The sequence below is a fragment of the Microtus pennsylvanicus genome, chromosome 8 (genome assembly GCF_037038515.1).
Source record: "Microtus pennsylvanicus isolate mMicPen1 chromosome 8, mMicPen1.hap1, whole genome shotgun sequence".
NCBI lineage: Eukaryota > Metazoa > Chordata > Mammalia > Rodentia > Cricetidae > Microtus > Microtus pennsylvanicus.
The window spans coordinates 21,774,812-21,802,419 of NC_134586.1; the positions used below are offsets into that span (position 1 = coordinate 21,774,812).

The 27,608-nt window shown below is 45.6% G+C and overlaps 1 protein-coding gene across 1 annotated transcript; it reads left to right on the forward strand.

The window, feature by feature from the left end:
• The first annotated feature begins 19 nt into the window (after window positions 1-19).
• Ndufa9 (NADH:ubiquinone oxidoreductase subunit A9) lies at window positions 20-27,608 on the forward strand. The gene is made up of 11 exons (XM_075982704.1): window positions 20-97; window positions 2,624-2,794; window positions 3,144-3,241; window positions 5,743-5,834; window positions 7,427-7,568; window positions 10,258-10,360; window positions 11,986-12,053; window positions 13,919-13,995; window positions 18,951-19,046; window positions 23,671-23,737; window positions 27,117-27,608. Exons 1-11 carry the CDS (start codon window positions 49-51, stop codon window positions 27,285-27,287), a joined length of 1,134 nt encoding a protein of 377 aa, XP_075838819.1. The 5' UTR covers window positions 20-48; the 3' UTR covers window positions 27,288-27,608.

Genomic DNA, 27,608 nt, shown 5'->3' on the forward strand with positions numbered 1-27,608 from the left:
ATTGCCGTAGTTGGCGGAAGCTCGAGCCGTGGGGCATTGTGGGAGAAGATGGCGACCGCCGTCCGCTCCCGGGTTGTCCTAGCGCTGCCAATGTCACGTAAGTGTCACCGGGCACCGCCGCATAGGGTCCGATTCCGCGAGGGGAACCTAACTTTTCTTCCTCATACCCTAGGTCCATGTGTGAAATTGTGCGCTCGAGAAGGGGATGGGAAGCTGGAGTAGCAGGGAGGAACGAGGAGAACCTGAACGCTTTAAAGCTCGAGTTAGTATGGAGATTGTTGGGAAGGTTGAGGTCAAGGAAAATTCATGGAGGAAAAGGGGGTCGCACAGTAGGACATCGATTGGCTTCACGGATGTAATCAATGGAAACCACGATCCGCGCCTCTCCGGATGGAGACTGTGTTAGGTTGTGGCGCCAGGGTCTGTCGCAGAGAGAAATGCTTGTGGAGAAAGAATTGGGAGCCGGGTGGAAAGAGGAGCGCAGAAGAGTGGAAGACAGCTTAGGACGTGGCGGCATTGCTTGCTTACTCTTCTGTTATGGTTGGATTTGTTCTCAGTCCTTAGTTCGAAAGCATGCATTTTTTTTCTTCCAGAAGAAGCAAAGCAATCAGTCGTTGCTCCTCCCCATCTTCACTCCCCCGCCCCACAAAGCGTGTCCACTTCAGTTATGTTTTTCCATAGTGCATTTACTCATTATCGAATATCATTGGCTGTCAGATCGCTTCATGTCAGAGTCATTGGAAAGAGCTTTGGGGCCAGCAAGAGAAAGTCCAACAGCTGCCTGCCAATTAGGGAGTCAGACGTCCCTGTGCCACCGCCTCGTCCATCGCCACTTCTTTGCCATTTCTACTGCTTCTACCTTCGTGTTACCAACTTAGCCCACATTTCTGCCAGTGGACAGGAAAAGCTACCCAGAAGAAGCCTTTTACTAAACCCTTTCTGCTACTCTACTGGGGGAAACCACAGAAGAGTGTCTTTCAGAAGACTCGCCGAATGAGCCAGGCGAGATAGGCGGAGATGCTCCCAGCAATCCCAGCCTATCCTTTTTAGTATCAGTCACAGCAGGCTCTCTGTGCTTATGCTCTGGTCTAGGTGGAAATGGTTGCAGGGTCCTAGAATTAGGCTGTGATAGCATAGAAATCTGGCACAGGCTTTTCAAGTAGCCTGACTAAGGCAATTGGCTTCGGCTGTGTAGTTTTCTCAAGGCATTGTGGAATATGCAGGACCACTGGTGCTGCCGTAAGGGCAGGCGGCTGTTTGATAATCTTTTTGATGAGGGTAATCAGAGCAGCAAGAAGAAGTCAAACAGCTGTCAGCTGGGGAGTCTGATGTCCCTGTGCCCCAGTCTTTTCTTAGGTTACCCTAGAATTCCCTACATAGAGTCCAAACTGTCTTTGAACCCACAGTGATCCTCCTGCCTCAGCCTCTCAAGTACTGAGATTACAGGTGTGAACTACCATGCCTTTCTGTTTTATACCCCTACGCCAAGCATTCCTTTGATGTTCATTTACCGTAACTAAGAAAAGTTTTGAAGGGTGGATAACTCCAGCCTAAGGCCTTAGGGTGAGGTGGCGCCCTTTTGTGGATACCTTCTTCTGTCTTGTTGCACCAACTTACATACTTACCAACCCCCTACCAAAAATTGCTTTTCAGTGATTTTTACATCTAAACTGCACTCTTTTTGCTTTCTGTATATGTATTTATTTTGGATAGGACATATGTATGTACGGGTACTTGTGAATGTGTGTGCATATGAAGGCCAGAGGTCAATGTCTGGGGTCTTCCTTAATCATTCTCAACCTTGTCTGTCTACCTGAGACAGAATCCTTCACTGAACCTGAAGTCATTGATTTGGCTAAGTTGACTTGACTGAGCTCTAGGGGTTCACCTTTTGAGACAGCCTCTCTATCACCTGTCACTGGGGTCACAAATGAGTGTCACCGTGCTTGGCAGGTTTCTCTCTCTCTCTCTCTCTCTCTCTCTCTCTCTCTCTCTCTCTTTCTCTCTCTCTCTCTCTCTCCCTCTCCCCCTCCCCCTCTCCCTCTCCCTCTCCCTCTCCCTCTCCCTCTCCCTCTCCCTCTCTACACACACACACACAGACATTGAGTGTCAGGGATTTGTGCCTTCATAGCAAACCCCTTACCTACTGAGCTAGCTCTCCAGCCTTTTTCTTTCTTTTTCCCTTTGAGGTACCGATAGTCTTCTGCCTCCAGCCACATCATCAGCTTTGCTTCTCTCTTGCTGTCACGTTTCAGTCACGTCCAGACGGTCTTTCGTTGTTTCTCCACTCCAGTCTTACTCATTCTTACTTCTCCTTGCTTGTGTATGTTCTGTGTTACTCATGGGATTCCAGTCTTTGCTATTCTTCTTTAAAACCTTTCTCAAAACACTTTAATATGACTTAAGGTTATATACCCAATACGACATGGTATTTGCTTTCTAGTTTTGTATATTTCCTATAGCTTTTATGCTACAATAATTTATGTTTACTGTTGTTGGTACTTAAATCCCTAAGGTACCATTCCCAAAATAGTTATAAATTTCTAGAGAAAGAAACTGTTATTTATTGGTTGTTTTCATGATAACATGCACCATGTTTGCTGACTCTGCTGTTTTCCTGAAGGTCCTGCCATCGCTGCAGCAGCTACGTCTGTGTTTCGTGGCCCATCCCATCGCCAACTTCATCATGCTCTCATACCTCATGGGCAAGGTGGCCGTTCATCTGTCAGTGGAGTGGTGGCCACTGTGTTTGGAGCCACAGGATTCCTGGGTCGATATGTTGTCAACGCCCTTGGTGAGTCAGGTTCTTTTAGTTCGGTGCCCTCCATTGCCCCGAACTAAGATCGCCCCGCTTGAGACTGCGAGCCAGGTGTTTTTGTTTCAATGATATGACAAGTTACTTCTGTCTTAGAAGTATATAAATTTTATCTGCCTTGGCATTGAGAGAACACCCATGCTTCCTCTATAGGATGTTCTGGGAATACAATACACTGAGAAGTTATGGCCTCTTTGGTATGGCAGAATACACTTTTTACTAAGCATTAAGTTAATCTATCACATTAGAATTTGATATTTTCTCAGTCACTAGTGGGTATCATACCCATGTCATGTTGATGTTGATTCTGTTTACCTTTATCTTTTAGGACGAATGGGGTCACAAGTGATCATACCCTATCGGTGTGACATATATGACACCATGCACCTTCGCCCCATGGGTGACCTGGGCCAGCTTATCTTTCTGGTAAGCCTTTGTACTGGGCATTGGAGTTATTAATGTAATTTCCGAGGTCATCGTTAGAGGTGAGAGGCAGTGTAATAAAGCAGTAGTTTAACCCCAGACTAAGAGCATCCTCAATTCTGCTAGGATCCTGCAGCTCTTGTTTTAGCATGCAAGCCCTAGTCTGACCATGGGCAAACTGTTTTCATATAGCACTAGATAACGATTATTTGCAATTTGTAGATCATAGAATCTCTGTCAGAGCTGCTGAGCTCACTCTTATGGTCCCAAAGCAGTCACAGACAGTATGTAAGTGAATGGATATAGCTGTACTCTGGTCTTACTTTATTAACTAGGTTGTATGGTTGACATGGTCTGTTGGCTCTTCTTTGCTTCTGTGTGGTAGACATTAGCCATGTGAGGCTGTTGAGCACATGAATTGTGGCTAGTCTAAATTGAGATGTACTATAAGATAAAAATATGGATTTCAAAGACTGTATGAAAAAATTATATTCAGAATATGCTAATATTTTTGTTAATTATTATTACATATTGAGAAGATTTGAGATCTATTGGGAGAAATAAAATATTAACAAGAATTTCTCTTGATTTTGTGTTTACTCTTTTATTTGTGACTAGTAGAAGATTCTGAAAGTAGTAAATTTAGGATTTTATATCTGCCTCATGGTATGACTCTAAGGTGGTTTTACAAGCAGAATCATGGGGAAGAAGCTTGAGAGCTTGTTTCCGTTGGTGTGACCTTAGCTCTGAAGCAGCCCTTTCTCAGGTTCCCATCGCGTTTTCCTTTGGTCTTTGGGCTCTTCAGACCAGTGGTTGCCAGAGAGCTAAAGAGTGATTTAGCACTTCCTAAATCCTGGGAGTGATTTAGGTTGTGTGGGCTCTTTATCTGTCCAGTGAATGGTGAGCTGCTTATAGGTCACGTAGATTTTCAGCTCAATTCATAAACTCGTTGATGGTGACTATGAATTGTAATCTCAGGGGAAAAAAAAGAACAGAATTTCTATATTAAAATAATTGTGCCAGAGGTGAGGACTCATTCCTGCAATCCCAGCACATAGTAGTAGTCTAAGACAGGAGGATTATTGTGAGTTTAAGGTCAGCCTGGACTGCATAGTGAGCACTAGGCCATTCAGGAATAGAGTGAGACTCCGCCTTAACAAACAAACAAGAGCCAGGCAGGGTGGCACACATTTGTAGTCTAAGCAGCGGAGGGGAGGAGGCATTCAAGGCTAGCCTGGGCTATGTAGACCCTATTGTAAAGCAATGTTAACAACAAAAACTTGAAGTTTTAAACACTGCATTTCTTTAATTCTTCTTTTCATGTCTTTGAAATAGATCTGCTATTATAAAGAGCATTAGGGGCTGGAGATGTAGCTCAGTTGGTAGAATGCTTGTCCTACCTACATGAAGCCCTAGGTTGGATTTCCAGCACTGCAGTGAAAGTAAATAGGTAAATAAATAAGGAAAGAATTGAAGAGAAATAAGGAAATTGTCCTGAGTTCCTAGTTTGGTGCTGCTCCCTTTGGCTATTTCCAGTGGTGGGTGCCCGGTTTGCTTACATCCCAAATTATACTTGCTTCTTTAATTTGTAGTAAGGAGGCCGCTTGTTTGTCACGGCTGCTCAGAACTGAAATAATCACACAGAAACCATATTAATTAAATCACTGCTTGGCCCATTAGCTCTAGCTTCTTATTGGCTGACTCTTAAATATTAATTTAATCCATTTCTATTCATTTGTGTACCACCACGCAGCTGTGGCTTACCAGCTAAAGTTCCATCTTGCTCTGGCAGGGCTACATGGCTTCTCTCTGACTCTGCCCTTCTTTCTTCCATCATTCAGTTAGTTTTCGTTGCCTAGCTCTGTACTACCCTATCAAGCCAAGCCAGTTTTCTTTATTAATTAATCAATCATATTCACAGCATACAAAGGGGAATCCCACATCACTTCCCCTTTCCTATTTAAATAAAAGGAAGGAGGAGGAGTCAGAGAGAAGCCTTGTAGTCCTGCCGGAGCCAGATGGAACTTTAGCCGGTAAGCCACGGCCATGTGGCGATACACAGATTAATAGAAATGGGTTAAATTCATATGTAAGAGTCAGCCAATAAGAAGCTAGAGCTAATGGGCCAGGCAGTGATTTAATGAATATGGTTTCTGTGTGATTATTTCGGGACTGAGGCCTCAGTCATTGGCTACATAATGAGCTGCATGTCAGCGTGGGTCAAATGACCCAAGTGTGCCCCACTAAATACACACCATTAAATATGAGCTTCCTCTTTCCAGTGTTTGATGTCATGAATGACATGTACTTTTTACTGCCTTGTCTAGGAAGAGTGGAGGAGGGTGAGCAGGGAGTTTGAGACATCAGCTTCATTTGTTAAAATCAGTGGAGTCTTTGTGAAATGGAACCTTGTTTGTACAATGGCAGATGACCATTCTGAAAGTTGCTGTACGTGTTGAGGTATTCCCCGTGTGTTTTAATCTGATTGGTTCCTGCTGTTGCAGGAATGGGACGCAAGAGACAAAGATTCTATCCGGAGAGTGGTGCAGCACAGCAATGTGGTCATCAATCTCATTGGGCGGGACTGGGAAACCAGGTAAGTCTTGGTCCCTCCTGTCTTCTTTGCATAAGTCTTAGGGTTCAGTGACATTTACCAGGGCCTTCTGTGTGCTGGGGATCTTAGTGTCAGTTTCAGCCAGCTCATCAGTAATGGTGACAAGGTTCATTGGTATATGTCCTGTGGATGTTAGTGGGATGATGCATCATGTCAGTGTGGTTGGTGATGGGAATTTGGCAGTGACCAGTGTTGACTTTGCTCGAGCCTGTCAATCTGGGGCAGAATTAGGATGTAGGATTTGCTTGTTCCACTGTTCTCCAGTCTTTTAGATTGCCTCTTTGCGTCATTAACTGATTCGAATGTTGTTTAGTTTTTGTGAGGATTATCAATAATGGCTTATTGTTATTAGTATTATTTTGTCTTTTGAGACAGGGTCTTGTGATTCCCAGGCTAGCTATAGACTTGTATTTCTCCTCTTCCACCTTGCATGTGCTAGAATTATGGGTGTGTGCTGCCGCACTGGCCCAAATATTGTTTTACTCTGATTCTTTCATGGCCCTTTGTTCACACGTTTTTCCTTTAGCATTTAGTAAGTGTCTGACTTAGATTTTTTTTTAGTATGCTTGTTTCATTAAATAGTTTAAATTCTTTGATGACTTCCTTTATGTCTCTGGTAGGGACTAGCATAGTGGTTTGTACAGGATAATCATTCAGCTAGTGTTAGGTAGTGAATTGTGGCATAGCTCACTCCCTCTGTCCCAATCTCCCTCCCTCCCTCTTTCCTTCATTCTATCCTTTGTTCCCTCCCTCCCTTCCTTCTTCTTTCCCAATACTAAGGACTGGACTCGGCCTTCCTTACACCAGGCATGTGTTTTACCACTGAACTATAGCCCTAGTCCCCGTTTTCTTCTTCATTTTGAGATGAGATCCCACTAAGTTGCCTAGTTGCCCAGGTTGGTCTTGAGCTCACTCTATAGCCCAGGCTAGCATTGAACTTGTGAACCCCTGCCTCAGCTTTCCAAGTAGCCAGCATTAGAGGTCTGGCCCCGCCATGGCTAAATTTTTTTCTCTTTAGGGAAACCAAGTTTCACAAATGAGAAGTGAGTCCCTTTCCAGACCCCAGCACTTCCCCGCTTCCCTCTAGCCAGGATAGTCAGGTTTTCTTGATGTGCCTTCATTGGCCCCAAGACTCCTTGAGAACATAAAGTACTTCTTGTGCTGATTATAACTTTGAGTAAGTCTCTACGTAAGTTTATTGACAATAAGAAGGGCTGGAAACCCTGGGAGAAATTACTTTTGACTTAAAGTTAAGGCATAAGGCATTACTGTTTAAAAGTTTGCTACCTTTTTTTTCTTTTTTGTTTTTATTTGTTTGTTTGTTTTTATTTTTGAGACAGGGTTTCTCTGTAGCTTTGGAGCCTGTCCTGGAACTAGCTCTGTAGATCAGGCTGGCTTCGAACTCTCAAGATCCTCCTCTCTCTACCTCCCAAGTGCTGAGATTAAAGGTGTGCACCACCACCACCTGGCAATTGTTACAAATTCAAATACTGTCACGAAAATCAAAGTAGCATAGAAAACTTTGAAATCCTGAATTTTCTTGAATTCTTAACTGCCTCCCCCTTTTCTTCCAGAAACTTTGATTTTGAAGACGTTTTCGTGACGATTCCTCAAACAATAGCTCAGTTGTCCAAGGAAGCTGGTGTTGAGAGATTCATTCATGTTTCACACCTGAATGCCAGCATGAAGAGTTCTTCTAGGTACCTGAGGAGCAAGGTGAGTGCTGGGAGCTCAGCAGGTGCTGCACGGGCATGGGAAATGCTTTGGAACCTGATGAAAAAGAGAAGTGTTTCTCCACCATGTGTTGAGATGTCAGAGGGTCTTTCATTGTCCTTCTAGATCCAGGTGTGCCTGTGTTGTGGTTTTCATTTGTTTGGTTTTTGATGTTGAGTACTGAACCCAGGGCCTTGGCCTTGCTGGGCAAATGCTCTATCCCTGGACCACAGCTCCAGCTGCTGTACATGTGTTGTGACCTTTTGGTTGAATGGTCTGTTGAAGGGTCTCATATATGGATAGATTGTATTACTGCCTCCAGATGCTTGAGGTTGTGGGAGACACAGCAAACAGCAGGAAATGTAGGGTATGATTCCTGCCAAAGAAGACAGGCCTGGGTCCGCTCCTGTTATTACGGGAGCCTCTGTCCTCTTGAACCTTCTGGAGTCCAGTTTCTGCCAGTCGCCCCCGGGCAGTGCGAAGGCTGAGACTGAGGGGAGTAGATAGTGCCAGGGAAAATGCTCTTTGCATCGTTCATCTTCCTCCTGCAAACTCCCCTAGAGTCTGGGCTTGGCCACCGTGGCTCAGAGTCCATCTGGAACCTAAGTGTCATCTTTGTCCGGGCTTATTAGTGTCTGGGTCTACCCATAAGCATTTGTCTTCTGCCACAATGGGCTTGTCTCGTGTCATCCTGACAAGAACAACAGAGTTCTTAATAGTGACTCCAGGTTTGTGTTCCAAGGCTTATATTTATTGAGAAAATTGTTTTTTAAGCACCAGTCATATGCTGTAAATCGCATGTTGTTGCTTGTCAAACAGATGTGACCCAAGCCCTCATTAGGACTCTAGTCCACCAGGGGAAATGATCCCTGCCAGCTGCAGGGAGATATTTTTCAAAACTCCAATGCCCAGTCTGTACCCCTGACCAACTAAAGCAGAATCTTTTGGGGTGGAATTTGGCTTTCAACTCTATTTTGTGTAATCTATAAAATGATCTGTGAGAGCTGTGCTTTTTGTTTTGAATGAGAGAGTTTTTTTAAAGTATATAGCAAGTGGAAATACAAGAATCAATGGCTATCCACAGATAGCGGGAAGTAACAGATAGATGTCAGAATGTCATCAAATCAGATGGTCACAAAGTCCAGCTGGGATAACTGGAGTAGCCCAAAGAGAGAGCAAACAAAGCAACACACCAAACTAGGGCCACCAGACAGACGTCCAGCAGAAACCACCTGGGGAAGCCCTCTTGCGAAGGTCAGCTGGAATTTCTATCTGTGCTTTAGACCCAGGTGGAGCAGAACATCCCCTCAAAGGAGGCTTCCAAATAAAAGGACAAACAGCAGCAGATGGCATGGTCAGGTCTCCCGCAGAAATGACTGGGGAAGCCGTGCTAAGTCACGTGGGACTTCCTGATGGAGATTCCAGCAGAGCAAAGCATTCTCCGGGATGACCTCCGGCTTCTCTCCCAAGGCAGGGCATTGTTATACCTTGAGAGAAACAGCAGTAATCTCTGTTGGAAATTGCTTACCCTCTAGCTTTTCTAAAGGACACAATAGCCGCTGCTATTTTCCCACCTCCCTTACAGAACCAAGAGTTCAGCCAGACACAAAAGGGGGTGTTTGAAAAGTGCTTGGCATCAACATGCTGTATCTGCGGTAGGGGCAGGGGTCAGCTCTGCTTCCAGAGCCAGCTTCTCAGCAGCCTCAGAAGAGCATGACACTTTGCTAGTGTAATTAGTATCTGTTCTACTCTCTCACCAATCAAACTCAGCGCAGATTAAGAGGCACTGTTTTCCTTGAGAGAATGTCAGGGGGCAGGTTTTGGACTTACATTTCAGCAATGTCCCAGTTGCTCAGGGCTTCTGACCCTGGAGCTCAGAAGAGAGATCTGTGCTGGAGATGAGAGTTGAGAGTCAGCAGAATCTGTCATTTGAAGAAGAGTGAGGTATAAGCAGGCTGGCTGAGAAGAGAGCTCTGAATGGGGCCAAGGCATGCAAACGCTGACAGTATGGTGGGGGAGGGATACTTGGTATCAGGACTGGGGGACATGTGTGGTAGACAGGAAGCCAGAGAGAGCAGTGTCCCCGAAGGCTGCATTCCAGGAGGGAAGAGGTATTGTGAGTGTCACTGAGCAGTCAGGAGGACTGCAGTGTCAGATCTGTGGGCGTCTGTGATCTCGTCAAAAGTGGTTCCAGAACAGATGTTGAAGTTGTTGAAGCAGAATTCAGAGTCAGAGTGAGTGAAATGGGAGCTTGGTGTGGTCCAGCAAGGGTGGGCTTAGTTTTCTCTGGCCTGGCAAGAGAGAGAGGTGGGAGGGAAGAGTTTGTGGTGGGGTTGGATTTTGTTTCTCTGGCAGGCTGCAATCTTCTTGACACAAAGCAGAGAGTCTGTAAATAAGAGAAAGAAACTGAAGGCTGAAAAAGCATCCAGTCTCCCTTCATTGTAGAGTTCCCTAGCATAAGAATAGGAAGAGCATCTACAGAATTTCTGGGTGTGGGGTATTTGTTTTGTCTCTCATGTGTTTTTATAACATTCTGTTAATTGAGCTTTTTGAATAATATGATTATTTCCAAAATATGGTTATCTAATGAAAATAGGGCCTTGGAAATGTAAGTAGTCTCTGGTAGTGGGGAAGGGGAAAGCCCTAGCACCTGCCAAAGAACTCAGAACATCTTTTGTTTTTGGTTGTCTAGGCGGTGGGAGAGAAGGAAGTGAGAAGTGCGTTTCCTGAAGCCACCATCATACGGCCATCTGACATCTTTGGAAGGGAGGACAGGTTCCTCAATCACTTTGCAAGTATGCATCCTTCTTCCCAGAAGAGAGGAGTCCTGGTGGCTTAGCACAGCTGAGCTGAGCACCAGCTGACAGTGCTCTCTGAGCTCCCAGACCGAGTTCTAGTTCCTCTTCAGTTACCTTTCCTCTTTGGAGTTTCATTTTCCTCATCAGCGTGGTCCTTTCTGCTTCTGGGTAATGAGAGTCTGGTTAAATGTTGTGCTGTGGATTTAGGGAGGTACAGACTTACTTCCCTCCATGCTTGGCCCAGAGCATGGGCTTCAGAGTCAGAAACTTTAAACTCAGTAACTCTGTGACCTTGGCAAGATACAAGCAAATCTTTTGAGTTCTACAAATTCTCCCTTATCCCCATCCTGGACACCTGCCAACCGCTATCTTTTTACTGGCTTGGTTGATTATTGCATCTTTTTCAAAATACTATGATATTATAGTTGTACATCATGAAGCCTTTTCAAATTGCCTTCTTTCCTTTATATGTATTTAGGATTTGTCCCTGACTCTTGTGGACTTGTTTCTTTGTGGGGCTGTGCCCATCTGTTTATGCAGCTTTTCTATATCTCCCTCTTGGTTGTGCCAGCTGGAATTCTGCAGTGATTTCCACTTTGTTTTTATGAAACGATACACTATGTAAAATATAAACCTTATCATGTGTGAGTTCTTTATGTTGAGGCTTTAATGCCTGCTGTAACTCGATGTGGACAAAGGGATTTGGAGGTCATTAGGCTACATGATGTCGTAAGGGTTAGGTACTAACTGATGGGGTTGGTGACTGGTGAGAGAAAGGCCACATGAGGACACAGTAAGAAGATGGCCACCTACAACCCAGAAAGAGAGCCTCACCAGGAACCTGCTGACACCTTGGCTTTGCATTTTCCAGCCTCCAGAGCTGGGAGAAAGTACAGTTTGGGTTTTTAAGCCATCTAGTCTGTGGTATTTTGTTGTAACAGCCTGAACAGACTAGGCAGATCTGTGTGTGGAGAGGTTAAATGCTATAGTATGAGGAGGTTGAGGTAGCATTGGAGCTGGCTGTAGGCTTGGCTAGAAGTTTCAAGGGCATGACAGCCATGTGGACAGGAAGAAGCTGTGCCGGCCACATTCTCATTGCTATGGCTGTGACCCAGCGAGAAGCACCATGGGGAGGAAGGGCTCATTTTGCCTGACACCTTGAGGGACTGCAGTCCACCATGGTGGGGAAGGCATGGCGGTGGGATGGTGAGGCAGCTGTTGCATTGTGTCCACACTCAGGAACCAGGGAGACAATGCACTGTTCAGCACTCCCCCCTGTAGCGCAGGCTGGCCTGGAACTTAGAGATGCTGCCTCTGCTTCCTGAGTGCTGGAATTAAAGGCATGCACCACCACAACCCAGCCTTCTTTTTACGTATTTGTTTGTTTGCTTTTGCTTTTTTATTTATTTATGAACCTTCACAACCCAGCCCCTCTTTATTCACTCACTCGCTCATTTATTTATTTATTTATTTACTTATTTATTTATGGATGGGCCGTCACAACCCAGCCCCCTTTCTACTTAATTGTTTGTTTATTCAGTCCAGAATCCTCAGCGTCTGATATATTTTTTACATTATCTTTATTATGTATTCTCAGGACAGTTTCTTGTTTCTTCTTCCAGATATTCGTTGGTTTGGCGGCGTGCCTCTTATTTCTTTGGGTTTTAAGACAGTGAAACAACCAGTATATGTAAGTATCCTGCATGAAGGCTTAGCAATGGGTGTTAGCTCGATTCAGGTTTAGTTCAATTTGCTGGTCTCATTCTTACCTACTGACTTTATTTTTTAACTTGGTCAACTTGCTGCAACTGGTTTCCTCAGTTTATCTAGGAGGTGCATGTCTTCTCAGTGTCTTCAGTTGTCCATTCACCTGAGAAAGCTTAATTGAGACAGTTGGTGTCAAGTGTCCCAGGCTAGCCTTGAACCCAGTGTAGCCCAGCCAGGCCTTGAACTTGATACTTCCGACTTCATCTTCCCAGGTAGCCAAGGTTACAGGCCTGGTTCTCCAGGTCTGATGTGTTAGCTCAGCAACTGCTTAGACATGTCCTATGATTTGTATGATGGGCTGACACCTGGTTTCTGGGAGTACAGAAAGGATAACCAGTGGTACATACAGTTTGCTTCTCAGGGAAATGGAGCAGTTAGTATTCAATGTGAGGAGTGCTAGGAGGAGAGATTTATGTCACTGGATGAGGAGGCTTGAAATCCAGCTGTGGACGGGTGCAGAGTCAGCTGATGCAGCTCTGTTTCACATACAGAGAACTGCACATGCGAGGGCTCAGAGGTGAAGGAGAAGGTTGGGTTCCATACTGGGTTGGGCTGGGTTGGACCAGGGTTTCTGACTTTGGGTATCTATTGCTGTGACAAACACCATGACCAAAAGTAAGTTGGGAAAGAAAGGGACTTCTTACACGTCTTCACTTAGGGAATTCAGGGAAGGGACTCAGACGGGTCAGGAGTCTGTAGTCAGGGACTGATGCAGGTTTCATGGAGGGGCGCTGCTTGCTGGCTTGTGTGTGTGACTTGCCTTAGGACCAGCTGCCCAGGGTGGCACCATTCAGAGTGGGCTGGGCCCTCCCACATCAGTCTTCAAGAAAATGCGCTACAGATTTGCCTACCGACCACTCAATTTTAGGGAGGCATTTTCTCGATTAAGATTCCTTCTTTCCAGATGACCCACCCTTGTGTCCTATTGGCAGGAAAACTAGCAGCTTCCCAACTGACACTGCTGGTGTTTGGAGCCAGCCAGACAATTATTCAGTTCTTCACTGTGGGATGTTGAGCAGCCCCCCTGGCCTTTAGTCAGTAGATGCCAGAAGCAGAATACCCCACCCCTCCGTGACAAGAGTTTTCTATATAGTTGTCAGCAGTTTCCTGACAATTTCTGGTGTGGATTCGGGTCTCTGGGTCTAAACTTGGATACAGTTCCTATTTTGAAAGTCAGAATGGCAGAGCATCGGCAGCTCCATGTGGTTCAACCTCTAAGGTTATGGTGACTTAGGACAGAGTGGGGAACAGTGCTGAGAGATCACGTGGGTGAGATTTTGGCCTGGCCATGTCAGGAAGACCTTAGGCTGACTTAGATAGGACTTCTGACTAGGACGATACTCAGATGAGCCTTGAACATGATTATTTGAACATTGGAGTAGGTAGGTGGTTCCTTACAGTGTCTGAGACGAGCTGGTGTCATTGTTCAGTCCTGTCCCTGTGACTGCAGCCCCTACGTTCCCTTCTCCCTTTGTCCTTCTTCCTGTCTTTCCATCTCTCCCTAAACATTTATATATGTATGTTTGTGGTCCTGGGGTTGGCCCAGGACAGTGTGAATGTTAGGCAAATACTCTACTGTTGGGCTGCATTCACACCTCACTTGAAAAAAATTGAGACATGTTGTTCCAAGTTGCCCAAGCTAGCCTTGAACCAGTGTGTAGCCCAGCCAGGTCTTGAACTTGATACTTCCGGCCTCATCTTCCCAGGTAACCAAGATCACGGACCTGGTTCTCCAGGTCTGATATCTTAGCTCAACAATTGCTTAAATCTGTCTTATGATTTGTATAGGTTTCAGATGTTTCCAAAGGGATTGTTAATGTGGTTAAAGATCCAGATGCCAGAGGAAAAACCTTTGCCTTTGCCGGGTAAGTGCCTAGAGTTGGCCTTTATGAAAAGATGATGGTAGTTTATAAAACAGTACTTCCTGAGCTGGTCACTCACAGGATCGGAACATCTGGTGCTCACACTTCTTGAGCAGATCACTCACGGGATCAGAACATCTTGTGCCCACACTTCCTGAGCTGGTCACTCACAGGATCGGAACATCTGGTGTCCACACTTCCTGAGCAGATCACTCACAGGATTGGAAGGAACATCCCACACACAGCAGCTGGGGAACCTAGAACTTGGCCTGAATGTGCAGAATTGTAGTGGCCGTCTGAGAACCACTGCCTTAGACTACTACAGAAGCAGTCAACTCTTGGTGTCCATGGGTTCCTGTTTGCAGAGTCAATATTTTTGATAAAGTATTCAAGGAATCCAGGCATAGTGACTCTCACCTGTAATCCTAGCACTTGGGGGAGCGGAGCTGAGACAGGAGGATCACCACAAGTTTAAGGACAGCATAAGTTACAGAGTGAGTTTAAGGCAATCCTGCCACAAAAACAAAACCAAACAGAAAGTCATAGGGGAAAGTGTCTGCACTGAAGATGTACCTTTTTTCTTAATTTCTGAGCTCACTGATTGAGCTACAAGGGACTTGCCTGTCTCCACCTACCCAGTATGGGGGTCACAGGCATGCTCCTTTGTGTCCAGCTTCTTTTTTTATGTGGGTGCTGGGATCTAAATTCAGTCCTCAAACTTGTGGAGCAAGCACTTTGCCAGCTGAACCATCTCCCCAGCTCCTTCAGGTTTCTGGTAGTATTAATTGTATTGCTTTATTCTGTCATCTTTAGTTAAGGACTATAAAACACAGGGACACACTCAAATACACACATATATGAAATAAACCCAGTAAAAACACAAAATAGATCAATATAAAATTTTATTTTTATACAAGTAAGCAGTCAATAAATACAATTTAGTAAGTCTTACAGGAGGGGAAATGGCTCAGTCAGTTAAGTGCTCACCTTGCAAGCAGCGGGGCAGAACATGAGTCTGATCTCCAGGCACATGGTGTAAAAGTTAAAAAAAAAAAAAAGAAAAGAAAAAAGAAAAAGGCCAAGTAGGCCTGTGACCCCAGGGAGATGAAGTCAGGAGGATCCCTAGGGCTCCAGGTTCAGTGGAAGACTGCCTCAGGAAACAGAAACAAGGTACGTCGTACAGAGGTGAGCTCTGGCCCACGTGTGTGCTACAGGTGCACTAGTACACAGTACATCCACCCACACGTGTGTTCGTGCACTACAGGAGATCATGTTCACAGTAGCATAGAAATACAGTACTTAGGTAAATTTGGTAAGACATGTACCTAAAAAACACTAGGAAAGGAAAGGAAAGAAGAAACGATAAGACCTTCCAAATTCTTGATTTGGAAGTGTCAATGTTGTTAAAATGGCAGTTGTCCTTAAATTGCTCTATAATGGAATCTTGTCAAAATCCAGCAGGCTTCTGCAGAAAGTGACAAAGTCGAAATTTAAATGGTAATATAAAGATAATATAAATCGGTAACAGGCTAAACCTGTGATTTTCCCAATTGCAAAACTTACTCTAAAACTGTAATTATCAAGGCAGTTTGTGCTGAATTAATAAGCAGATCAGTTCACCAGAACCAGCAGTCTAGAAACAGCCTTTGTTTGCTTGTTTGTGACAGGGTCTTACCACCTAGGTAGCCCAAGCTGCTCTAGGACTCATTATGTAATCAAGGTCAGTATCATACTCAAAAAATCCTCCTGTCCTCTTCCTGGGATTATGAGTCTCCACCGCTATGCCCAGCTCCAAATCATGTTTATGGCCAGTTGTCTGACTGGGGACAAAAGTGCTGTGGCTCTTGAGTGGAGAGAGGGTGGTCTCTTCCCAGGAAAAGACTGGAAATAGGGATTTGGACTTTTACTTTATAATCTGTGAAGAAAAGAAAAGGAATGTAAGCTTTAAATTATAAATATTTCGAGTGGAGCATATTCTAAATCTTGAGTTAAGCAAGATGTTTTTAGCTATAGCATCCAAAGCATAATCCATAAAAGGGAAAAAGTTAAGTTTGACTCATCAAGATTTGAAACTTTTGTATTTCTAATAATAAATACTATTTAAAAAAATGGAAAGCCTGGGACTGGAGAGATGGTTCAGTGGTTAAGAGCACTCTTTTTCCAGAGAGCCTGGGCTCTGTCCCCAGCCCCACCTCCCAGTGCCTCATCTGGCCTCCATGGCACCAGGCATGCACACGGTGTGCAGATATACATGCCCCATGTTAAATTAGCAACAGAAACTTGAGTAAAAAAGGTAATACAAATGTTGAACAAGCACACACTAAGATGCTTGATGTCTTTTGTGGTTACTAGGGAAACTGTAAACTACATTGAGAGAGCATATTGCAGAGATAATATCAAATGCTAGTGACAATGTAGAACAATAGGAAATCTTGCAAATTACTGCTGGTGGAAATACAAAATTGTACAGCTAGCCACATAAGTGGCCACCGTGGTGCGCCTACGATCCTAGCACTCTAGAGACAGAGGTAGGAAACTCAAAAGTTAGGGCAGCCTGAGCTACACGGTAAGACCCTGTCTCAATTAAAAAACTGAATTATAACTTAAAATGGGTGAAATTTATAGTATATAAAATATTATAAAATAATGAATGATGAAGACAGAGTTTCTGCTTTCATGGAGCTGATAGACTAGTTATGACACCCATAAGTAATAAGCCAAGCCACTTATATAATATATATATATATTAAATTCCCAAAAGGAAAATCCAGTGAAGGAGAGAACCTGGTGGAGAAGGAAGCGCAATTATATTGGATGCTCCGGAGGGGGCGTGGCAGCATGGTGATTTGTGACCACCCTCTGGACTGTAACCTGATTGGAGCATTGAGACAGAGCCAGTGTTGTACTGTGGGGGATCTCATTGGAAGGATAGGAGGTGGAGGCAGTAGACAAACAGCTCTAAGGAGAAGCAACAAGAATGTGATTAGGAGATGGTGGTAAGGCTGGTCAGACAGTTTACAGGGTAAGGGCACTTGATACCAAGCCTGAACTGAGCTTGGCTCAAAACAACATGGTGGAACTGCCTCCTGCAAATTGTCCTGACCCTGACGTGCTCACTGTGACTCACATTGTGACCACACACAGATACACATGGGGAGGGGGTCTGGCTGATGAATGTGCAGTCAGGGGAGGGCCCACCAGGGTTAGATTGTTGTTCAGAATGGTCCAGCGAGGAGCTAACCGTTGATTGCAGGGGTAGAGTAGTTAAAGGGTTGGAGATGAGCTGGTGCAGAGCGTAAGTGAAGGGCTTAGCCACCCTCAGAGACAGTCATTTCTCCATCTTAGGGACAGGCTGAGCATATGGCCAGATGCAGACAGCTCTGAAAGACCAGGAACATGAGAGTGTCAGCCAGTAGACAGGATGGCTTGCTCAGAAGAGCAAGTTGAGGCCAGAGAAGATCAGTTCCGTAGAGAACTCATTGGCAAGCAGAGCTGAGAGTGTCATCTGAATCACTGAGCAGAGATGAGAGGTGAAGCCAGTTTAGGGGTTTGCTCTTCTGCTGGTGACTTTTGGTTTTTGTTTGTTTGTTTGTTTTCCCCTAGAGAAGGCAGTATTTACTTTAACCAGTGTAGGGATCTAGCTGACAAGCCTAGTGGAGAGGGTCTCAGACCCAGGCTTTGCTGAGGATATCTGTTGCCAATGATCCTTAATGCCAAACTGTGAAATACTGGCCCCTTTCAGTGTGAGCCAGGGGTCTTTGCTTTGTCCGGTCACACGTGATGGAGTGTGTTGCTGTGGAGCCTCTTGAGGAGGCACCTTGCACACAGGTAGCTTAGCCATGGTCTAGTGTTGCCAGCAATGTATAAACCGGAGAGCCTTGTCAATCCTTCTGGGATTTAAGGGCTGTTCGAGGGTTCCGTGTGAGACTTCCTCTAGCTGATACCAGCATTTCTTTTCTTTTTTTCCTTTTTGTTTTTCAAGACAGGGTTTCTCTGTAGCTTTGGAGCCTGTCTTGGAACTAGTTCTTATAGACCAGGTTGGCCTCGAACTCATAGAGATCATCCGCCTGCCTTTGCCTCCCGAGTGCTGGGATTAAAGGAATGTACCACCACCGCCCGGCTACCGGCATTTCTTTTTGCATGGTGGATTTTTATGTTTGTTTTTGTAAAATGTTGTAATAATAAGGTTTATAGCGAATGATCTTCATTTTGCTCTCAGTTATGATCTTTCTGAGGCAGATGGCATTAGGAAAGTGGGTGGGTAGAAGTTGAAATGTAAGTGAAGGAAAATTATTAAAGCCTGGTCCTAGATACATGGAGGCTGCCTATGTAGAAAGGGTGACAATTCAGAAGATGGAATTGGTTTTGGTTATTGTAAGGGAGAGAAACTATCAGAGGCAAGAAAGGTGTATAAATGACCATAAACAGGGCTGGCAAGATGGCTCAGCGGTTAAGAGCATTGCCTGCTCTTCCAAAGGTCCTGAGTTCAATTCCCGGCAACCACATGGTGGCTCACAACCATCTGGAATGAGGTCTGGTGCCTTCTTCTGGCCTGCAGGCATACACTCAGACAGAATATTATATACATAATAAATAAATATTTTAAAAAAAATGACCATAAACATATGAAATAAAATTAATCTTGTATATTAAAGAAATGCCAGGTAAGCCAGGCTTGGTGACTCAGGCTGAGGCGAAAGGATTGCTGTGAGTTTGAGGCCAGCCAGGGCTACACAGTGAGACCCATCTCAAAGGGAACAAAACAATAAATGATAGGGGCATCATAAACGTATGTACAAGAATGTGAAATAGGCTGTCTTTGGCAGGAAGGTTAACAGGTGATTCTTCTGTGCTTGTCTCTGTTTGTTACAGTGTGTTTCCTTTGTCACAAGGAAAGTGTTCATTGTTTGTAGAAAATCATAGGGGCAAATTATGTGAAGTTGTGTTTTGGTTTTCAGACCGAATCGGTACCTGCTCTTTCACCTGGTGCAGTACATCTATGGCATGGCCCACAGGACCTTCCTCCCCTACCCCTTGCCACGATTTGCTTACAGGTAAGTACTGTGCTGTCTGTCTGTGTCGACCCATGAGAGGGTTGGCTAGAAGTGCTATTCCTAATCCCTTCACAGGGTACCAGGAAGTACTTTTTAACAGAAGGCCAGTCTACACATCTCTAGTGTGTTGATAATCTCTTGTAATTCTGGCCAAGAAAGGAACTGTAGATGACCTTAACAAACAAGGATGACCTTTTATGGGTAGTTCTTCAGAGTCTCCAGTTTAAAACCCTAGGGTTGGGCTGGGGATCTGTCTCAGAGGCAGAACATTGTGGCAGTGTGAAGCTCTGGGTTTGGTCCCCAGTGCCAACACAGCAATAAAATCCCTGGGTTTTGATTTGGAGAAGATTCTTGCTTGGGAGCTGGTGTGAGGGAACAGTCAGTTCTCCCTTTGTTCTTTCCAGCTTCCCACCAAGGGGCAAGGTTCCCAGTTCTTGTTAAGGCAGGCTTTGGTGTAGCTAGGGAGGAGGATCCTGACTCAGACCTGGTCCCTTTGTATGTCTTCCTTCCTCCTTCCCTTCTTCCCTCCTTCCCTCCTTCCCTCCCTCCCTCTTACCCTCCCTCCATTCCTCCCTCCCTCCCTCCCTCCCTCCCTCCCTCCCTCCCTCCCTCCCTCCGTCCTTTTCTTTCTTTTTCTTTCTTCACTTCTTCCCTTTGAGGACTACAATTTTAAACCTACCGGGGTTGGTAGCTCAGTGACAAAACACTTGCCTGGCAAGGGCAAAGTCCTGAACTCATTCCCCAGCATAGCAACACACATCCTTTCTTCTGCTGGCCATGTTTTCTATGGACCATCAGAGCACATTTTAGTTTTGGCAGAAAGATTTTCATGTCTAATGTGCCGGAGAGAGATTTATAAATCAACATGGCATCCATTTCTTCATTTAGTCAAATATTTACTGATTGCCGTACCTTTCTCAGGTAGTGTTCTAGGCACCTAAGATACTGTGGTGAACATTTGGGTAGCATGGTCTCTAGGCTGTAGTGTGTAGCTCAGTGGTTGTACAGTGGTCTATAGGCTGTAGGGTGTAGCTCAGTGGTTGTACAGTGGTCTGTAGGCTGTAGTGTGTAGCTCAGTGGTTGTACAGTGGTCTGTAGGCTGTAGTGTGTAGCTCAGTGGTTGTACAGTAGTCTGTAGGCTGGAGGGTGTAGCTCAGTGGTTGTACAGTGGTCTGTAGGCTGGAGGGTGTAGCCCAGTGGTTGTACAGTGGTCTGTAGGCTGGAGGGTGTAGCTTAGTGGTTGTGCGGTGTGCTGAGTCATTGAAAGGCCCTGCTTCAATTTCTAGCACCAAAAAAAAAAAACCAACCAAAAAACAAAACAAGACAAAAAATTTAAATAGTACAAAACGCAGCACACTGTGATGGTGATCATTTATTGAGGACATTCTCCTTTGGAGGCTTTTCTTTGACTTCTTTCACACTCATAGTGACTACACATAGTAGACAGGGACAGAGTGTGGACACGGGGTCAGAGGAGACATAGTGACCATACATAGTAGACAGGGACAGAGTGTGGACACGGGGTCAGAGGAGACACAGTGACCATACATAGTAGACAGGGACAGAGTGTGGACACGGGGTCAGAGGAGACACAGTGACCGTACATAGTAGACAGGGACAGACTGTGGACACGGGGTCAGAGGAGACATAGTGACCGTACATAGTAGACAGGGACAGAGTGTGGACACGGGGTCAGAGGAGACATAGTGACCGTACATAGTAGACAGGGACAGAGTGTGGACACGGGGTCAGAGGAGACATAGTGACCATACATAGTAGACAGGGACAGAGTGTGGACACGGGGTCAGAGGAGACACAGTGACCATACATAGTAGACAGGGACAGAGTGTGGACACGGGGTCAGAGGAGACACAGTGACCGTACATAGTAGACAGGGGCAGAGCGTGGACACGGGGTCAGAGGAGACATAGTGACCGTACATAGTAGACAGGGGCAGAGTGTGGACACGGGGTCAGAGGAGACACAGTGACCGTACATAGTAGACAGGGACAGAGTGTGGACACGGGGTCAGAGGAGACATAGTGACCGTACATAGTAGACAGGGACAGAGTGTGGACACGGGGTCAGAGGAGACACAGTGACCATACATAGTAGACAGGGACAGAGCGTGGACACGGGGTCAGAGGAGACATAGTGACTACACATAGTAGACAGGGACAGAGCGTGGACACGGGGTCAGAGGAGACACAGTGACCGTACATAGTTTTCAGGGGCAGAGTGTGGACACGGGGTCAGAGGAGACATAGTGACTACACATAGTAGACAGGGGCAGAGTGTGGACACGGGGACAGAGGAGACATAGTGACCGTACATAGTAGACAGGGACAGAGTGTGGACACGGGGTCAGAGGAGACATAGTGACTACACATAGTAGACAGGGGCAGAGTGTGGACACGGGGACAGAGGAGACATAGTGACCGTACATAGTTTTCAGGGACAGAGTGTGGACACGGGGTCAGAGGAGACATAGTGACCGTACATAGTAGACAGGGACAGAGCATGGACACGGGGTCAGAGGACACATAGTGACTGTACATAGTAGACAGGGGCAGAGTGTGGACACAGGGGACAGAGGAGAAGGCCCCAGAAGTCAGAAGACTGCCCTCACTAAACACTAGCAGAAGATGAGAAACTGCCAAATGGAGGGTTTCTAAGGCATCAAGAGATGTTGAGAGGAAAAGTCATTTTGTTTGTTTTTCTGGCTCCATATACCATGCTCGTTTAGAACTTGCTGTGTAGACTAGGCTGACTTTGAATTTGGAACAGTCCTCCTGCCTCTGTCTCTGGCGTGTGTACCACTGAATCACAGGTGCAGGCCACTGTATCTGGCCTTTTTAAAGGGTTTGCGTGTTTGTTTGTGGTGATGGTTCAGACCCGAGCCTCTTACCTGCTAGGCAAGCATTCCACTGTGCAACAGAGCCTCGCCTAGGAAGGGGTAGCAAGCGCGAGTGTCTGAGGAGGAGAGTGCTGCCCTTGTTCTCCAGTATCTAGAGCAGATCCCAAGGAATCAGGCAAAGGGTGGAAGATAAGGGCTCATTTAGCAAAAGTAGCACTAAAACTATTCAAAGCAAAGTTGTGGCACAGATTATAGAGGGGTATGCTGTTGATGCTGACAGCCGGCCTATCGGGGAAGGTGCTGGGGGACACCAATTGTTCTGGGATTCCTTTTATGAGGTTCGAGAGGAGGAGAAGTTTGGTTGCTAAAGAGAGTAGCTTGTGGAGTTGTTTTGATTAACAGATTCGATCATATAATCATTTTTCTGTATGTCTGTTTCCAAAATACAACTAATTTTAGTCACATGCAAGCCCAGTTTTGCATAGATATAAGATGGTAAATTGGTTCTCCTTGAAAGTTTACTTGAGGACACAATTTCACTTTACTGAGTATGCACCAAAACCCATTCCGACCGGATTAGTTTCCAGTCTTTGCACCCAAGTGCACTGGAAATGTATTTGAAAAGAAACTGTCCCAAGTTTGATGGTCATTAGGGGAGAAGAAACTTAATTCATTCAGAGAGGAGCATTTGGGTAGCTAGATGCAGGTAGGGGTCTAAAGTTGCTATGTCTGATGTTTGGAGAGGTGCATGCATGCATAGGACATGCAGGTGAAGAAACTAGGCTGCCACGTGCATTACAAGAAGAGGCAGGTGTGCATAATGCAAATCTGGTTAGAGTCTGAGGTTACTGAACTATTCCCTATGCTTGTCTGCCTCCACACTGTGCCTGGTGCACAGAAGGGCCCCCATTAATATTTGTGGACTGGCATGCTAGTGAAGGCAGTGATGTAAAGAACCTGAGATCTCCACAAAGGAACATGGAGTCATTTGGGACCAACTTTGGTACAATGGAGGACTGTAAACCAGGAGGAGGGAGGCATTTCATGTTGCCTATGAAGGTGAGGGTGAAGTCAGGGTTGGCAGGTACAGATGGCATGGCCCACTAAGTACCTTGCATTGTCCATACGAGATCTGTTAGTGTGGACCCAGGCATGGGAGCTGCTCTTAGGAAGAGTGGCTATAAGTGGAATTTTATATACTGCTTGAGAAATCTGAGCAGTCTTAGGGCTTCCTTTTTCATGGATTTATTTTGCAGTGGGAACATTCTTTCAAGCCTTTAGAAAGCTGGAACTAGAGGGCGGGGCTCATTGCTCTCAGTAGTAGAGTACTTGCTTAGCACATGGGAGGCCCTGAGTTTGATTCCTAGCACCCCGTGTACACACACACACACACACACACACACACACACACACACACGCTGTAGATTTAGACAGATGTGATGCCACATGCCTTTAATCCCAGCACTTGGGAGGTAGAGGCAGAAGGATTAGGAGTTCGAGGTCATCATTAGCCACATAGTGACTTTGAGGCTTGTCTGGGGTACATGAGACCCTGTTTTAAAAATCCAAGAAAGGAAGGGAGGGAGGAAGGCTGAATTAGATATATCTTCACAGCAGTAGAGCCAAGAAGTTGTTATTTTCTCAGAAACAACAAAGACAAAAACTCGGTGAGTTCTTGTGTGCAGCAGCCCCTCTTTCCTGGGTCTGACAGGCTGAAGCCCAGTGCAGAGACACTTTTCACCCATGCCACGTGTGTCTCCTTTCCAGGTGGGTTGCTAGATTCTTTGAAATGAGCCCATTTGAGCCCTGGACAACGAGGGACAAAGTGGAGCGGGTAAGTCTGGGCATAGCAAACCTCTCACCAGACAGCGCTGTAGAGCTGGAGAAGTCAGTTCAGTTTGGCTGACTTGCTTGAAGGTTGCAGGGCTCCGGTGGGGGAGATTTCTGCTGGCCAAGGCTAGCCCTTCTTCTTTGGGCCAACCTGCATTCATTCTCACCTGGCTCCACCATCTTCTCTCTGATAGTGTGGTCCTCTTTCTGTAAGGTCTTTCCTGTCAGCATTCAAACATGCATACTGGTGTCTCTCACTGAAGACAGACTCGGTCCTGGAGCCCTCCAGTCACTTCGCTCTTGCTGTGTTCCCTTACAGCCCTTTGGGTTTTCAGAACTCACTAATAGGTGAAGGTGACCTTGGATTCTTGGGCCATCTGCTTCTACCTCTAAGTGCTGAGATTACAGGTGTGCCACCATGTTATCTGATTTTCCCTTCATACCTTAACCTCTGAAGAGCTGTCTGTACCTGTTCCCAGCATACTCTTGCCTCATTCTTTCTTTAATTCCTTTGAATTAAATTTTATCCCTCTCTGCCCTAAAACTGCCCTTTCCCAGGCTACCCACAGCACCACACTGCCACCTCTCAGTCAGTTTGCAGACCTCATCTCACTCCCACTGCAAGCAGCACTTGCTAAAGGACCTCATTTCTTCTATTTGAGATGATGTCTTTGCAGCTCCCCAGCACAGGCTGCGTTCTCTGGCTCTCCTTCTCTCAGTGGGCTGTGCTGAAGGCTCCGTTCCTGCCTCCCTCCATCCTGACTGCTGTCTGTTCTGAGGGCGTCATAAATTACGCTCCTCCCAGTTGCTAGCTGCTGCTGATAAAGGCCAGGCTACAGTTTTTCTCCTGTCCTGGAGTCTGCTGCTACACTGTGCAGACATACATTGTAACTAGAACTGCAGCCTGGGTTTTTTTTGGTTTTTGTTGTTTGTTTGTTTTTTACTGTTATCAGGTGCTTTTGTTGTTTTGAGACGGGGTCTTACTGTGTGCCCTTCGCTGGCCTTGTGCTCATGGTGCAGCTCAAGCTGACTTTGAACTCATGCTGATCATCTTTTCTCAGCCTCCCACGTGCCAGGCAGACGTGCCTCCACCATACCCTGCTGCTGCAAATTTGTGTTCTGTCCTCGGGCTCTCATCTCAGTGACGGCCCTTTCTATGTTGTTCATATAAAGCATCTCGGCATCCCGTGCAGTTTAGATTCCTCTTCTAGACCTAAATGAGCCTTGCCCCACGGGACTTCCCTCAGTGCTCAGAGTGGCCTGTCTGTACTGTCACGTTGCCAGCAGCAGTGTGTGATGTGGATCTACCATGGCTGTAGATACCAGATTTCAACTCTATTTTTTTTAGTTCATTGAAACTGAAATTTGAGTCACATTTGACCAGTGGTTTCTGTGTTAGATGGTAAAGGGCTAGACCCTCAGCAACCCCCAGTAGATGCCAGGTCGGGCCACCCCTAACACCTGCTTGTTCATTTAGTGTTTCATTAAACATGCTTCTAATACTGGAGGTTTGCATGTACTGAGGGCAGAGTGCATAACTGTCTCTCCTCTACCTACTGTAACCCAGGCAACAGCCCCTCTTGTCTGCCTGCAGTCTGCTGTGCTCCAAAGCCCTGGCTCCTTCTCATGTCTACCATGCTTGTCTGATTCATTGATTATTTGCTCCCTGCGTGCCCAAATCTTGCTGGGAAGATACCAAATAAAATAGAAAGATGACAGCGTCTCAGCCTGAGTACTGTGGGTTTTCTTTCTATTGACAGGACACAGCCAAACTGTCCCCTAAGAGCTAAAGCACAGCATAGAGTTGAGAATAGTGCTAGGGAACAGAGACCGGTGGCTGTTAGTCTCCCTCTGACAGGCTGACTAGAAAGCAGAGACCTTCCCATGGTGCCTTCCTGTGCTTGTGCCCGTTGTCTGACACTTGCTCTTACCGTGGTGACTGAGAAAGTATGAGTATAGTGGGTTTGGTTTGCAGACAGCCTTAGAGAATTAGGTAAACACACTATGGTCCTTTCTGTGTTGTTTATTGGGGGTCACAGGATGGGACCTGGTGTGGTTCCGTGCACAGAAGGCTCTGCTTTGGTGCTTTTTGATGGTCATTCTTCCCTAAACAGGATGAGTTTGGCTTCTGACTTTGTAGTGTTTCTTAACCCAGAATAAGTATATTTGGAGTTAAAAAAGACAAAAGTCTAATGGGCCCAGGCATGGTGTTAGAACCTACAGTCCCAACATTTGGGAGGCTGAGGCAAGCATCACAAATTTGAGGTTAGCTTGGGTTACATAAAAGGTTCCTAGGGGTTACAGTGCGAGACACTGTTGAAGGAAATTTATTTGTGTTGTTGTTCTGAGACCATCAATTGAGTGGGACTTTGGTTTGGAGGGCAGAGTCCACATTCAGCTGGCTGGAGTGTAGCATAGAGTTTTCTGGTGGACTCAGGGGAAGATAGAGGGACACATAGATGGAATAGGGAGGAGCTTGAAGATATGCATGGGCTTTTTTGGGCTGGGAAGGTGAAGAAGAAGGTGGATCTATCAGGTTATTTCCTAATATTTAACTCCCAAACATTATTTTTTGATAAACAATAAAAGAAGCCACAATAACTGGTACCCCACATGAGGCACCAAATATAGTAGTACTTTCTTATTGGGACCACCAGCCCACAGATAATGAGACAGAGGCTTATTATTAATTATAAAAGCTTGACCTTAGCCTAGGCTTGTTCCTAACTAGTTCTTATAACTTAAATTAACTCATGTTTTTAATCTGCATTCTTAGAAGCTCATCACCTCATCTCCGAGCTGCCCATCTGGCTTCTCCTGCTTCTGGCTGGTGACTCTGCTTTCCTTCTTCCCAGAGTTCTCTCTGTGTCTAGAAGTCCCAGCTGTACTCCCCTGCCATTCAAGTTCTTATTACATTAATCATAGCAGTACACCTTCATTTACTATACAAATATCCCACACCAAAATGCTGTCAAAAAATTCTGAAACCAAACCAGAATAATAAGTTAAAACTTAAGTAGAGAGCCAGAACCCAGAGACCCAGCATAAGAAAATAGGGGTGGGTTCGTTCTATTTTAGCTCTTATCTGAATCCCTGGGTGGAGAGACAGCTCCTGCCTCGCTATACTAGGTTCAGGTCTGTGTGCACGTGCCCATAGATCTGCTGGTCCAAGATCACTGTCCTATGTTCCTGAGTGGTGTGGGAAACCTGCCTCTGGCCTTTGATGATCTTCGCTATTTGTTCTGCTTCAGTGAGTTCCAGAATCAAGGGTTACTATGTGTTCTCTAAAGGTATCTCCCCAGTGACGAGCCTCAGGACAGCTGGAGGGTGTGGATGTTTTAGGGGTGATGTTTTCAACATTCTCTGTGGTCTTCTCTTCACAGATACATATCTCAGATGTGTTAACACATGACCTGCCTGGCCTGGAAGATCTTGGCATTCAGGCTACCCCACTGGAACTCAAGGCCATTGAGGTGCTGCGGCGGCATCGCACTTACCGCTGGCTGTCTTCAGAGATCGAGGAGACAAAACCTGCCAAGACAGTCAACTATTAGTTCGTCCAGGCCACCTGTGTTCCTTAGAACCCATTACATAGTAAATGAGGTCGCTCTATTAAATATCTGAGGGTTCAGTCTGCTTCCCGTTTCCTTCTTGATTACTCAGAGGAGAACTCTCAGCCATTCAGAACTGAGCCTAGTTTTCTTCAAATAACTATGTATAATATTGACACATACGACTATTTTCTGGAATGTTGGAGGGCTGGAATTCTTAGACCAAGGCCCTATCTTCAAGTCAAAATATTGTTATGATCTCGGGGAATACATGGTTATGTAGAAGTATTTGGTATAAATGAGCACATATACACTTGAAACTGA

What these genes read in the sequence shown, in the direction of transcription:
- Ndufa9 (XM_075982704.1), top strand. Translation starts at nt 49, where the DNA reads ATGGCGACCGCCGTCCGCTCCCGGGTTGTCCTAGCGCTGCCAATGTCA. An exon ending in CCTAGCGCTGCCAATGTCAC is followed by an intron (nt 98 to 2,623) that starts GTAAGTGTCACC and finishes GTTTTCCTGAAG; the next exon opens with GTCCTGCCATCGCTGCAGCA. An exon ending in GGGCGGGACTGGGAAACCAG is followed by an intron (nt 5,835 to 7,426) that starts GTAAGTCTTGGT and finishes CTTTTCTTCCAG; the next exon opens with AAACTTTGATTTTGAAGACG.